The sequence below is a fragment of the Eretmochelys imbricata genome, chromosome 3 (assembly GCF_965152235.1).
Source record: "Eretmochelys imbricata isolate rEreImb1 chromosome 3, rEreImb1.hap1, whole genome shotgun sequence".
Lineage (NCBI taxonomy): Eukaryota > Metazoa > Chordata > Testudines > Cheloniidae > Eretmochelys > Eretmochelys imbricata.
Window position 1 is genome coordinate 30,286,864 of NC_135574.1, and position 14,678 is coordinate 30,301,541.

The 14,678-nt window shown below is 39.9% G+C and overlaps 1 protein-coding gene across 2 annotated transcripts in view; it reads left to right on the forward strand.

The window, feature by feature from the left end:
- NOL10 (nucleolar protein 10) overlaps positions 1–14,678 on the forward strand; it is an 85,747-nt gene that overhangs the window by 11,854 nt on the left and 59,215 nt on the right. For both annotated transcript variants that reach the window (XM_077812523.1, XM_077812525.1), the window contains 7 exons: positions 1,011–1,147; positions 2,755–2,820; positions 3,423–3,483; positions 4,066–4,151; positions 4,533–4,611; positions 6,625–6,774; positions 10,450–10,516. In XM_077812523.1, the coding sequence (XP_077668649.1) occupies positions 1,011–1,147; positions 2,755–2,820; positions 3,423–3,483; positions 4,066–4,151; positions 4,533–4,611; positions 6,625–6,774; positions 10,450–10,516 (646 nt within the window). The remainder of the gene's footprint in view (positions 1–1,010; positions 1,148–2,754; positions 2,821–3,422; positions 3,484–4,065; positions 4,152–4,532; positions 4,612–6,624; positions 6,775–10,449; positions 10,517–14,678) is intronic.

Here is a 14,678-nt window from a genome sequence, read left to right on the forward strand (position 1 = left end):
AATTGCAGAATGATCAAGGATGTGGGAAAACTATGATGAATAGAGATTGAAAATATCTGGATCCTTTATGTTAGAAAGGAGATGAATAAGAGGGGACATGATAAAATTATGTAAAATAATTAATGGTCTTGAGGATGTAGATCAGGAATTTCTGTTCTCCTTGTCTCATAACTCAAGAACAACAGATATTCAATGAAATTAAAAGGTGGCAAATTCAAGTAATTTTTCGCACAAACTGTAATTGAATTCTGGAACACATTGCCACAGGAAATTGTTGAGGCCAAGAATTTAGCAAAATTCAAAATAGGTTTGGACTTCTATGTGAATAACATGAATATCCAGAGTTGCTATAATTAATGGTAACAAATTGTGGGGAATAGATATTGAACCTCTAGCTTCGGGGTTTAAGTCAGTCTCTAGTTCTTGGATCATGAGACCTAATGTATGGGGCAGATTATCTTGCATCTGTCTGCTGCAGCATTCTTACACCTTCCTCTCAAGCATCTGGTGCTGGCCAATCTCTGAGACATGAAACATGATATCAAAGGTGCACATCAGTTAGACATTGGTCCTTTCCTTCCCTTCCCTTCAGGGAGTGGTGATGGTAGGGGAGCTGTTCATATATGCATACAAATTTCAGACAAATGGACAGAAAACGCCACCACCATTATGCAACTTTTTAAACACGTGTAAATTTCACTAAAAACATTGATCAAAGGCTACAGAAATCATTTGGAAAGATTCTCTTCAAATTAATTTATCAAACTCTCTCCCCATACCCAATGAAAATAGCGAGTCAGGATCAATGTTAGTAAATTTTACCACTGTTAGTTAAATACAATGTTATTTAAAAATAATAGCCAAATCAGTTGGTTTTGATAAAAACCTGTGAGTTTGAAAAATAACTGGAGTTTTCTTTAAAGAAAAGAGTAATGAGGGTGGGGAAGGGGAGGAAACCATCAGAAAAACAAGCAACCAACCCCCAAATCCTTTCTGCTTTGTGATTTCAGATTGTCTTCTTGCAGTGTGACAGATACGTTGAGTTTCATTCACAACATGGCCGTTATTACAGGACAAGAATACCAAAGTTTGGTAGAGATTTCTCCTACCACTACCCATCATGTGACCTGTATTTTGTAGGAGCAAGGTATTGATCCAGATGGGCTGGTCTTTGTTTTCATTTTTCTTAGGACTGTGTTTTTTTTTCTTCAAGTATAAAATGAAGCTAAAAATATACTGTAAAAATTGACAATTCCATCTACATGCATAGTGGAAAATATTATTCTTCGGTGAAGAGTAGAAAATGTTGGTGATAGAAAATCTAAGTTGGTTCATTAAACAGAAGACTTTACAAAATTAATTGCAATAACACTCAGGAAGGAAAAATCATACACAAATACTAATTTGGGAATAACTCTGTAGACAACAATACTGCAGAAAAAGATCGGTGGGAGGATATTGGATCACAATTTGAATATGGGCCAACAATGCGATGCAGTTGCAAAAATGGCTGATATCATTCTGGGGTGTATTTACAAGATTATCATATGTAATATATTGGAGGTAATTGGCTCTCCTTGGCACTGATGAGACCTGAGTTGGAGTATTGTGTCCAGTTCTGGGAGCCATACTTTAAAAAGATGTGGACAAATTGGAGAGAGTCCAGAAGAGAGCAAAAAAAACAATAAAAGGTTTAGAAAAACCTGACCTGTGAGGAAAGGTTAAAAAAACTTGATACATTTAGTCTTGAGAAAAGAAGATTGATATGTCTTCAAATATGCGAAGAGCTGTTATAAAGAGGATATTGATTGATTGATTGATTTCCATGTCCACCGAAGGTAGGACAAGAAATAATTAGCTTAATTTTCAGCAATGGAGATTTAGGTTAGATATTAGGAAGTACTTTCTATAAGAGTAGTTAAGTTCTTGAATAGGGGACGCTGTGCAATCACCGTCACTGCAGGCTTTTAAGAACAGGTTGGACAAACACCTAGCAGAGATGGTGTAGACATACTTGGTCTGGTCTCAGCACAAAGGGCTGGGCTAAATGTCCCCTCAAGGTCCCTTCCAGCCCTGCATTTCTGTGATTCTTTAAGTCCCTTCATTTCCTTAGTCTGTTACCATTGGATAGTTCTATGCCCAGTTACGTTATGTTTTTGAAAATAGCTGTCAAAAATTACAACACAACATACTGTCATGTTGAATCATGTGTATTATGTAATTTAAAAATCAGAAAAATCCAAAAGTCAATTTATATTTTTCCATGTTTGTCCTTGTTGATGATTTTGTTACAATTTAACTCAATTTAGTAAAATTATGTAAAAACATGAATTATAGAGTCCCTAGGAAGGCAGGGGAGTGAAAGCCATATGTAGACCTTCAAAGTTTCAAACCAAGATGAATAGTTGGTTGTGGGGTTTTTTTTAAGGAAATAATTTATATTTTATCTATAAAATAAATAACAAACAACAGAAAATGCTGAGAGTTACTAAGATAACATGTTAGAAAATTAACACATTCCTTATCTGGGAAGGTGTAGTTTTTAGTATAGTACCAACGCTTTTTTTGGTGAACATTTGGAGATGGGAAGAAAGATTAGTCGGGCGTAGGAGTTTCCCTGTGCTATTCAAATTAAGTTCTGAAAATTTATATTTGCTGTAAAAATGAGATCTAAACAAGAATTGTCTTATGGTTTTCACTCATTTAAAATATGCAGCATTTAGAGAGAAATAATTAACTTTAGCTTCTTTGTAGTTCTGAAGTATACAGATTAAATCTGGAACAAGGAAGGTACCTGAATTCTCTACAAACAGATGCTTCGTAAGTAACTACAGTTTATCATGTTCATTACAATTTTTCCAGCAGGGGGAGCCAAATATTTATCTTGCTCATTATCAATAGCACATTCCATGTGCAATCCAAATGCACTTTAATGTAAATAAAGGTATAGTTTGGAAGAAGCATGGTCAATTATGAGCTTCATACTTTAAAAAAATCTTCACTCTGACAGTTAGACGTGTTCAGTTTATTTCTATGGATATTTTTTAATTGTCTAATCTGCTCTTTAAAATAGATTTTATGAAACTTCCTTTTGATTAATGTGCCTTCATATAACCATCCCCAGTGCTCTTCTGTCTAGCGATCATATGTTGGCTGATTTCTTGCAGTCTTCATGGCAGAAGTGGGTCTTGAGAAGGGACTTGGAGGAGGTGGTAGACTTGTAAATCATTTCAGGGAAGATTTCAAGTACAAGAGGGGATGAGAAACAATAAGATATTTATGGAAGGAATGAATAAGCAGGCAGTTGAGGGTGGGATTGTTGGTAGGATCTTGGTTTTGGGATAAGCGTGATAATTAAAATTGTTGTAGTTCTTCTAAGTCATTTTGTGGGTCATTAAACTTTGCCCCTCTCTCTATTCTAGGGAGAATAATGTCTGTGACATAAATCCCATACACTGCTTATTTGCTACTGGGACAGCTGAGGTAAATGTTTAAATTAACCTTTCTAAGAACTGTGGTAGTATTTCTTTCTCATTTCTTGGTGATCATATGCAGATCATAGAAGTAAATCATAATATATAGCTGAAGAATTAATTTGATCTAATGTATTACTTTAAATGTGAATTGATTAAGATGTTGGACAGCATGGCTGTTTTCAGAGCATAATGCAAACACAATTTCTTGCACTATATTGGATGTGGAGACACTTATGATTCCACAAGAAAACAAAGAAAATAATCATCACATTTAATTTTAAAATATAGACATATGTATAACTTAAGTAGCCTACACATATCCTGTTACTATTTTAGGATTTAACATTTTAAAGATATTCAGATCTGATCGTATTTTTTAGAAAAAGAAGAAAACTAAAATGTGGCAATTAGCATGTTATCACTTAAATCCAATCCTTCCATGAGCTGTTCACCTTTACAATTAAAGTGGCTTGTCAGTAGATCCAGCATCCTCTATAATTTTGATTTCTGGTTTCTGACAGGGCTAAATAATCGCACTGTAATCTTGAATTATATATTTTTTGTCATTAATTGTTTATACTGTATTTAGGGGAAAGTGGAATGCTGGGACCCTAGAACAAGAAATCGAGTTGGTGTGTTGGACTGTGCTTTAAGCAGTGTAACAGCAGATACAGAGTAAGTAATGATTGGCTGTTAGTGCATAATGTTAGGTCCTGATCTTACATTCCAGTCCTACTACACATCAGTAATCTCATCAACGTTAGTGTGTATATGCTGTAGAATTGATCCTTTATCTGGAAAGTTAGGTCTCTTATTTCATTGGTCTGACAGGCAAAGGCTAACTTTTAAAAATGCACATCAACACAATGCTTGTGAAGATGAACAATAATATTTCTGAAAAATGCATGTCATTGGTGTCCCCATTAGTTTTTGTATCTAATTTCTGAGTATATAAACAAACATTCAGTATTTTAAGCCATTAACTATAGGCATTTTAACAAATATTCACAGTCTTTACTAAAAGGAAAATATAATTATAAACATTGTTCTTTTCAGGATAGATGGCTTACCATCTATTTCAGCACTGAAGTTTAATGGAGCTTTGAATATGGCTGTTGGCACATCCACTGGGCAGGTAGGCTGCTGTTGAATTAACTTCCTTTGCCTTAGATCTTGAGAGATACAGTTCTTGTACCAAAGACCTGGATCTTTTCAGACATTCAGTATAGTTGTTTTGAAGCCAGTTTGTACTAGCGAAGGAGTAAAATATACACAAACAAACATTTTTGTTTGCATACAAGATAGTAATACTCAACCTTAAGGCACAGAGTAACTTCATCAAGAGGAATTAAAGAGCTACAAAATAACAATGTAGTGATGTCCTGATGGGATGGCGCAAAATCCCCCCCACATGCACAACATCTCAGTGTAACTTTCGGTTGACTCAGTAGTGTGAGGAAGTTACTGTTTTTTGTGGTTCTTCAGCTTTTCAATTCAATGTATCATACCCACTCTCCTCCTACCCCACCTCCTGGCTATTGTAGTGAAAGGGGTTATTTTTCATCTTTCTTCCAACTGCTCCCGGGTGAAGTTAGGGATTGGCCAACTCCAGTTCATTGATTCAGTATTACTTTGGCTGTCCATGTGTAGTGCAGTGTTACAATTTCTTCTGTCTTCAGTATTCTGTTTGACTGTAGAGCCCCAGGTTGAGTATTGTTTGTGTACATCTGCTTTCTGAGTACCTGTTCTGTATGTTTTGAGAGAGCCATTCACCTGAATGCTTGGGGTGCAAAGTCTAATGTTGCTGAACCAGAAGAATATTTAGTACTAGCATAGCTCTGCTCATGTGTAGAACTGGGTGCTTTACAAAGGTAAGTTAGCATTAGTCTCCACACTTTACATTTAGGAAATTGAGACACTGTCCAAGGCCCGATGACAGATCAGTGGGAGAGCCAGGACTAGAATTTAAGTCGCCTGAATCCCAGGCCAGGGTTCTTACCTACTGGACCACATTACTTCCCATAAAGGGAATGTGAACACTAATGTTTTCAATGAAAGAGTGAAAATGAAATTCCCAGGTAGTAAGTTGATTAAAAATTGCTAAATCCCAAGGGGCTTCTAAGAACCTGAGTTACATATTTTACTTGAAGTTACCTTGCCTTATCACCATCTTGTGCCATAAAGGAAAAATAGCACTGGAATACACTAGGCAGATGACAGCACAGATAACACTTCATTTTCGGTATTTACAAGGAAGTATGGTAAATGCTTACGTTCATATATAATTATCATAGTACTGAAGCATCCGTGTGGTATTGGTTTAAGACAGAGGTGGGCAAACTATGGCCTGTGGGCCACATCCAGCCCGCGGAACCATCCTGCCCAGCTCCTGGCCGGGGAGGCTAGCGCTAGCCCCAGCCCCTCCTCTGCTGGCCGCGCTGCCATGTGGGCAGGGCAGTGCGCCAGGCGGCAGGGCTGTGCGCTCCTGCAGCGCAGAGCAGCAGTGTGTCTAGCTCTGGCCGGGCGGCACAGCTGCCAGACATGCTGCTCTGAGCAGCATGGTAAGGGGGTGGGGGGTCCTGTGGGGCAGTCAGGGGACAGGGAGCAGTTGGATGGGGCAGAGGTTTGGGAGGGATGGGGGGCAGGGAACAGGGGGGTAAGATGGGGGGGTCCCAAGGGCTGGTTATGGGCGGGGGTCCTAAGAGGGGGCAGTCAGGGGACAAGGATTGGGGGGTGGTTTGGATGGGGAGGTTTTTGAGGGGGGCAGTCAGGGAATGGGAAGTGGGAGGGGGCAGATAGGGGGCGGGGCCAGGCTGTTTGGGGTGGCACAGCCTTCTCTGCCCAGCCCTCCATACAGTTTCGCACCCCAATGTGGCCCTTGGGCCAAAAAGTTTGTCCACCCCGGTATAAGAGATTAATTCAGAGTAAACCAGGCTTGTTTCATAAACAATAATCCGTTCAGAACTTCAACTGCTTCTTAGTTATATTTTTACAGACTTGTCTAAATACAAAAGTTGTACCAGTTTAACCTAAAGGTGATGTTGTACAAATTTAGTTTAACCGGTACAACACTGAGAGTAGGCCAGGTCTAGGTTGAACCCTCTTGATTAGATAGTACAGGGAATTCCTGTTGTCTTTATTTTTCCAGGTTTTGTTGTATGATCTCAGATCCAGTAATCCATTAATAGTCAAAGATCACCAATATGGCCTGCCTATTAAATCAATCCAGTTCCAGGATCCATTAGATTTAATAATATCTGCAGATTCACGAATCGTAAAAATGTGGAACAAGGACACAGTAAGTCTATTAAATTATTTTTCTTAATTTTGTTCGTGATTTGAACTTATGTCTTATGTCTGCATTTCAATATAGTGAGGTTTTTTTGTGTATCCTAATTTGCTTAGTATTGTTAGATTCTGTTTGACTTTACAAACACAGCCTTGGGAAAATCTTCAGTAAGCTGTTGTGTATTCAGATGCACAGACTGTTTTCAACAGTTATATAATTGCTTATAAGCCTTTTTTAAAAAAAAGTAAAGGTCTAAAACATATGTAAAATTGGTGAGATGTAAAAAAAACAAAACACAAAATGTTTTCCTTCCTCTGTCCTTTTGGCACAAAGTCTGTTTTGCCCAAAATGCCCTTAATTCATTTCTAACCCCTGTGATCAACATTCTGTAATTCAAGGAGTCAGATGCTTATATTTATATAACTATGCCAGTACAAAGAAGGAGAAATTAAGCCTACACTCAAATTGCAATGTGCAATATGTTATATATTGCATTAACTGACTCATTTACAGTAGATCTTTTTAACCTTATAAGCTTAAAAGGCAGAGATACAGTTGAGCTCTCAGCCTGAATATCCATATGATGCAGGAGATGTCATGTTTGTTGGATGTGTGACAATCTCTTTGTCTTAATCTGTGCATTCATACTAATATTCTGTATGGAATTTACTATGCGCAAATTAGCAGATCCATAATAGCGCTGTTGTAACTTAGTTTCATTTCAGGGTCTTGCATTATTTGCTGTTTTTCTCTTACAAGTGCTTGCATTACAGTCCTCAATGACTCACTAGCTGTTCTGCTCCTGTACTCCTCTTCTGACTTGATGATGGACTTTATCAAGAGAAGTCACAGCCCATTCAGTAGTTTCCAAATGCTTTATAGCCTATTTCAGTCAGTCATCTAGGGTTGCACTATTATTTCTCCACCATAGGAAAACTACTTGCCTTTACAAACACTGAGAGGCCTTTTAGGTTTACCAGCTTTCTTACAGTTTTCTATGATCACACATGGGTTGGTTGGTAACAAGCCCCTTTGCAGTAACTGTATAGTTAGTTACAAGGCTTGATAAATCCTTGACTAGTGTGTAAACACCAGTGCTAGCCTCTCTCCATTTTTCTTAATTTCATACATTTCTCTCAACGACAGTTAAGCACCATAAAGCTTAGTAGGTGGCTCCTGAGGTGGGAAGAGAGAGAGTTTCTTACTGCAGGAGGCAGCGCTGGGTTTGGACTCTTTCCTAGAGTGGGTGCCAACTGGCCCCACCTCCACCAGATGTTGGTTCCTGAATATCTCTGGCTGAGTGCCAACTGTGCAGAGGGAGATTGGGGTGGAGAGTCTCTGGCTTTGATACCAGAGTAGCCCCGTGCTGAGACGTGCCTTCAGGTGGGGAGCGGGAGGCTTTTGTCTGCTGAGATGGGGGTGGGAGAATGCTCTTCTGTTAATCATCAGGGAAAAGACCAGAAGTGGGTGGGGTAACAGCATTCGCCTGGGAGGTAGGTGTGACTGCTGCAGGGAAGGAAGAAGAGACGAGAAATGGGATCCAAGTTTGCTCTGCTTTTGTCCCTCATTTTAGAACACTGAGGACGTGTATGATCATGCTTTTAGTACTATGGCCTAAGTCTTAGAGGCTTCTTTCTTACTGGCTGTCTTTTAGGTGCTTTTATAAGCAAACATATCTGTGCTGTCTGGGTTTTCCCACTCTTAAAATAGTCTTGCTTCTGAGTCCCTCTAAATTTGCGCAATAATTCTGGATTCAGTGCAAAACAGGTTCTGACCATTGTGGTCATTAAAGCTCACTTGGCATGTTTCAGGTGAGTAGGAGTAGATGTGCCATTTCTTCAATGATAACAGAAAGGGAAAGAATAATAGGAATAACTACAAGCTGGCAAGGAAGGGTATGAACCAAGTGGGTGCCAAATGGCTATTTCAGGGCTACAGCTGCTTTTCTCTGTCCAACTCAAAGGGCCAGTCATCATAAAATTATTCTGGGAAAGTTTTCTATGAACGAGTGACCCTGTAGTCTGTGCAGTCGGAGAGAGGTGCTTGCAGAGAAGGGACTGAATTCCTACATTTTCAAGCAAATCCTTTGCCTTTAGACATCCGCATCTTTGGTAGTAACCTAATGCTTGAAATATTTTTATATATTAGAATTTCAAGCGCTATGTTTCAGTGTGTTTTTTGCTGATGTTTCTATAATGAAAACGGAGACGGACATCAACTGCTTCCCTCATTCAGTGCCCTGCCACACACGGTAGTTTCATTGTCCAGGCACCATTCTAATTGGTAATCACATTCTTCCTAGCTAAATTCCCCCTGTAGATTCTACATACGGTTTTCTTCACTTTGTCTAAATTGATGTGTAGTGTTGCTATGTGTTGTTAAACAAATCACGTTCCACTCAAGAACAGGCTGTCTTTCAGTTACGGGTGAAGTGATCGGCATATATCACTCATGTATCTCAGTTCGTGGTTGAGGATTTGAGATCCTCAACTGAACGGCATTGTATAAATGCCAAGTGGTATTAAATGGCTATTTATGATATACGATTATACCCAGAATATACTGTATACCTAGTTTTCACCTCAGTGTAATTAAGAAGCAGGTTTGGCACCCTTCTATGTCAATTTGTTAGAACAGGCAGAGGCTCATTCCTTCTATGCTGTCAGTAAAGGGATCCATTTTAAAATATTTAAAAACAAAACTTTTTTTTTTAATTAAAAAAACCAACAGTTTGGGTCACAAAATTATTTTAATGCATATCTTGCCTATCAGTGGGATTATGTGTAGCAACATGAACTGAAAAGGTTGTTCAACAGATCTTACCCTTTTCTTAATGTTGTGCAGCATTGTTTCCTGTTTATCTATTTCTCCTGTTCTGTTACTTTGGATATTTTTTAAAATAGTGTCCTCTTGTCTTACTTCACTATAGTAGTTTGGCTGTAAACTGAGATGTCTTTTTTTTTTTTTTTTTCCTTTTTCTTGATATATCGAGTCAAATTCCTGAAGAGACACACAATCCTTAAACTGCGTACTTTTAATATCATTATTAAATCACTATTAACCTCTATTCCAGTCTTTCTAAGTTACTTACCACTGGATCCTTTTATTCAGACCTCTTTAATACAACGTTAATAAATTACAGGTAGTGTAAAGTGCTATGCCATGCCTTATGTTACACACAAGAATAGGGTGGGAGAACCAAAGCCCACACCCAACCTGTCATTTCAGCTCTCTAGTATAGATGGGTTACTTATTAAAATGAGACTACATAGAACTGGCACATTCAAACTTTGCCGAAACGAGGGCTACATTGGCAATTTGCCTTGAACCTGAGGGCCCCATCCAACTTAAATAAAATGGAGTAGATTGCTGATATCCCCATCTTCAATGCAGCAGTTCCAAAAGGGAGATTACAAGTCCCAGCATGCAGTGTTGTATTTTGAGTTGAGCAACCGGTAGGCCACATATTCTTATTGAAGAGCTGGTCAGCCAGGGGCTACAATGTAGAATTCCTTGAGCTGCCTTTGCCATCATAGTGCAAAGCCTTGTTTGTACCATGCCTTGCCTGCTGTACTCTTCCACTATATTTTTAATTTCCATAAGGGCTACTTTTTAATCGGTTTGTTTTATTGAACTTTGTAATTGCATCATTTGAAATCTAATGTTTTCTTCCTACTATTTCAGGGGAAAATATTTACTTCCATGGAGCCAGAACATGATATCAATGATGTCTGCCTTTATCCTAATTCAGGTATTTAAAATACCCTAAATACCTATTACATTCAACAGGTAAAGCACCTACTGCCTCAGGCTGTGATCTCCTTAGCTGTCATAGTGATGGAGAGTCAGGCTTGGTTGACTTTGGTTGGTAGACTTTTTATGGAGCTTAGTGTGGTCTTATTTGTATCCTCCTTTCCTCTGAGTCGGTAATGAATCAGTGGACACTATGGTTATAGGCCACTGTACTGTCATTCGGAGGATCAGCTGCTTTTGGCCATTGAAAATCCCATGCCATTTTTCATAAGAGTAGTGGTTTTAGCTCTGTGTCCAGGCCAGGACCTAATTTGAGTAAGGAAAGTTTTCTTTTCAGAACTGGACAAGTTTTTTTTTCATCAGTGTTTTGACAAAAAAAAAAAAAACAAACACATTTAAAATGTTTGGGTTTTGTCATAATTTCCCATTTTAAAACCGACAATTTTGATTGTTTTGAAAAAGAATAATTTATTTTCCCATTCTATCAATTCTCCATTCCCACAGACGTTTTTTCAGTGTGTGTGGGAAGTTAGATGGGTGGGGGAATCTCAAAAAATTAAATGTTTGAATCTCAAATGAAAGGTTTTTTTATTAGAGTTTTGTTGTTGTTGTTGTTGTTGAAAAACAAAACAAATTTTTGAAAATTTTGGTCAGATTGGTTCTTTGGCAGGCATATCCTTTGATTCACTATTGTTTTGCGGGAGGGTAAGAGGACTGACTGTTTTCACAGTAAAATCTGCTGTGTCATTGGTGTGTTAAGTCATGACGATGACAATACTGTGTTACAATTCAGTTTGGTCTTGCCTGTTATACGGCAAGCCAGCTCTGCTATAGTTAAGATTCAGGTGCACTTTATAATCTGCATGTCTACTTGGATTATCTTGAAATTTACTATGCTTCATAGAGGTGTAGGTGGTGTTAGTTGTCCTTGTTTGGGCTCAGAAGAGAAAGGGGTTCCTGAGATACAGCCCCCTTGGAAAAAACAGCATTTTACAAAATCTGGTTCTTATAATATTTTTTGCATGCACACCTGGGACTCTACCTACGTCTCTGATCATCCTCCAACTGATCTTAGTCTGTATTTATCTCACCTAGTGCATGGCACCCATTGCTTCTTTGGGGAAGCAATATTGACGAAGTTATTAAAGAAGAGTTTAGATCTCTAGAATGGCACATACCAAAACTATCAAGTCAACAAGATTGAAATACAGATGTGCAGCAAAAGTAGGACTAGAGGGTTTCCAGACACCTTGTTGACAGTATCTGGGTAGCTCAAGAGAAGATGCTGTGGTTATTGAACAGAGCTACACCCATGCACTGAGAGTTCAAACCCTAGCCTTATCAGGAATCTGAGAATGATCTGTAGGCATACTGCTACTGTCTGTCTCTGTCTCTATTAAGGGTTTTTTGACTTTTGGGAAATGTGCCCAGTAAATTTAGAAGGAGCTCTGTTTTCTGAATGATAATCAATTATACGTGCCCTGCGTAAATATATTAGAGTAATTGCTGGGTACTTGCTACTTTTCCACCTGGGGATTATTATAGCAGAGCGCTAGCATTGATTAACTGGAAGGAAGATGAAAGGCCTTTAGGATAATGTAATCATGTTTCCTGAACAATGAAACTGAGTGTCATTAAAGGAAACCAGGTCGCAGGATCATTTGATCAAGGTGTACCTGATACACAGCCCTCTCATACAAGGTGCTTATAACATTGTTAGATTCTTATAACTTTGTTGGTGCAGAGCTAGGGAATACAAGGGGTCAGAGCAGTAAGGTGGAATGTAGGAGGATGTTGGAGTATTGCTGGAGGTCGGGGGGATAAGAGGGCAGAGGAGAGGGGTCTAGGTGATGAGGGGGATAAATGGAAGGGCGGTAGGGACAAGGGATTGTGGGTGTCAGGCCAAGAGGAGGGAGTGGGGATTAGGGATGGTAGGACAGATGGGTGGCAGGAAGTGGGTGGGGGATTAGAGGTTGGAGGCTTGTCAGCTTCACATTCTCCCCTTCTGTGTTCTGAGTCCCTCTCCCTGTTCCCCTGTGTGTGCCAGGATCTGGGGAGATCTGAGGCTGCTTTCCTTCCCCCCATGTGTGTGCTGGAATGTGGATTGGGAAGGGAGTCTGCCCCTCTCTGTATCCCCCCATGTGACCTGGTATTTGCGGGGACCATGGTTCCCCTGGAGGATCTGAATTCCTCTCTCTGACCCATGTGTGTGCCAGGATGCAGGGGGTGGGAGGACCCTGTTCCTCTGCGTGGTGAGCTGAGAACAAGCATGCATGAAAAATGCACCAAGTATACAGTGCTGAGTCCAGGATGGGGAGCGGCAAGGAGTATCTGTCCCTCCCCTCAGAAAATGTCCCCACTGACTCCATGCTAGTACCTATACTGTTCCTGCAGCCTCTCCCTAGTTCCTCAGTCTGCAGCTCCCACCCTGACACCTGGCTCGCCACAGGAGGACTCTTGTGGAAGGAGAACCAGGCTGTCTTGGACAGCAGAGACGGACAATGAGAAGATAGCACAGAGGGAGTGAAGGGATTAACAAGCAGCCAGTGCATTCTGTGGCCAGTGTAATTGTTGACAGGGATCCAGAGGCAGTGCAAAGGGAGTGCTGGCCTGTGGTACATGGGGATGCTGAGAAATAATTTTTTTTATAAAAACAAGAAAATTAAATGTCCCCAACGTCCATTACCTCATAATTAAGATTGCCTAGTGGAGCCTCGTACCTTTCTGGAACATGGAGGCTGGCTAAACTTCTGAAAACCAGGAAATAGAGTTACAGTAATGCAAACTTCTGAAAACTAGGAAGCAGAGTTAAGGTGCAATCCATTGCAGTCTTAACTCTGCCCTTGGAGTGATGCTCCAATGTGCCCATAATATGCCTACTAACAATCTGCCTTTGCAGTTAGTGCAGAACACTCAGGGAACAGGGCACATGATTACTGTAGCACAGAGTTTAATATTTTATGTTTGCTAAAGCAAAACTTGTATTCGGGTGAGGGGTACTAGCCAGGAGCTACCTATACCTGCCCTGCACTCAAACACAGCCTTCTCCACAGACACAACAAAAAACTTGCTAAAGTGTACAATCCCTTTGTCCTTTTGCACAGGATTCCATCAAACACTGTACTTTCATTTACCCATCATTAAACCTACAGACCACTTTCACATCCCACCTCACTATGGCAAGAAGGGCCCCTATGCACCACTACTCACACAACTTCAGAACTAGTGCTGAAATGAGGCATACTGCGTCCCTCAGGCTACACACGCACCTCTTTCCTTTTATATCACACACAGGGGGTGCCTTGGAGAGAGGCTCAGATCACTCCTTCTGTATATCTCCTTAAATCACAATCACAGTTTTGCCAAGCTACTCAGCTAATCCCTCCGCCACTCGATACAACTTCTCATAACATAATGAAGGCAGCTGGAACGCGTGCACATAATTCCCAGTGACTGTTGCCATCTCGGGGGTGGGGGTGCAGAGTTAAGGTTGAGTTGGCATGTACCTTATCTGTACTTCCTGGTTTTCAGAGGTTTATATTCGGCCATTCTCCACGGTTTTGGAGGGCATGAGGTACCACTGGCCACCTTTAACTCTTCGTTATCTAAGTTGTGTTAACTAAGTTTTTGGGTGTATAATATTGATTGAGACATAATCATATTTCCATTGAGTAGAAGTCTCTCTGCCCCATCTGCTTCTGTTCATTGCAAGTTTCTAAAGAACTTGTTTTTTTCAAACAGGCTCCAAATTAATACTTCCCATTGAAAAGAGAGTTCTTGCTTATTCCAGTCTGTGAAATCTCTTGCATATAAGAAGATTAGTCTGGTCTGTGGTTTGATAGGTGTGTCTCTGTTCTCATGAAAGATGGTCAAGGCTAACAAGCTGAGACAGCAGAAACATGCATAGGAGACTTCTTTGATCAAGACTCTCTTTTTCTGTTTCTCAAATTTCCCCTGTGGTATACACCCAGGTACTGTCCCTGAGACTGTTTCCTCCTCTAATTGTTGGTGGAAACTTCCCAAGATGCTTACCTTTACGGTCTTCTTTGAAGCATTAGGCATAATTGGTAAACTGCTTCTACCGTTCTGTCTTTGGGGTTTTCCCTGTTCACTGAATGAACGGTTTTTCCTTTTCTAGTGGTAGTGAAATGCTAATGCTC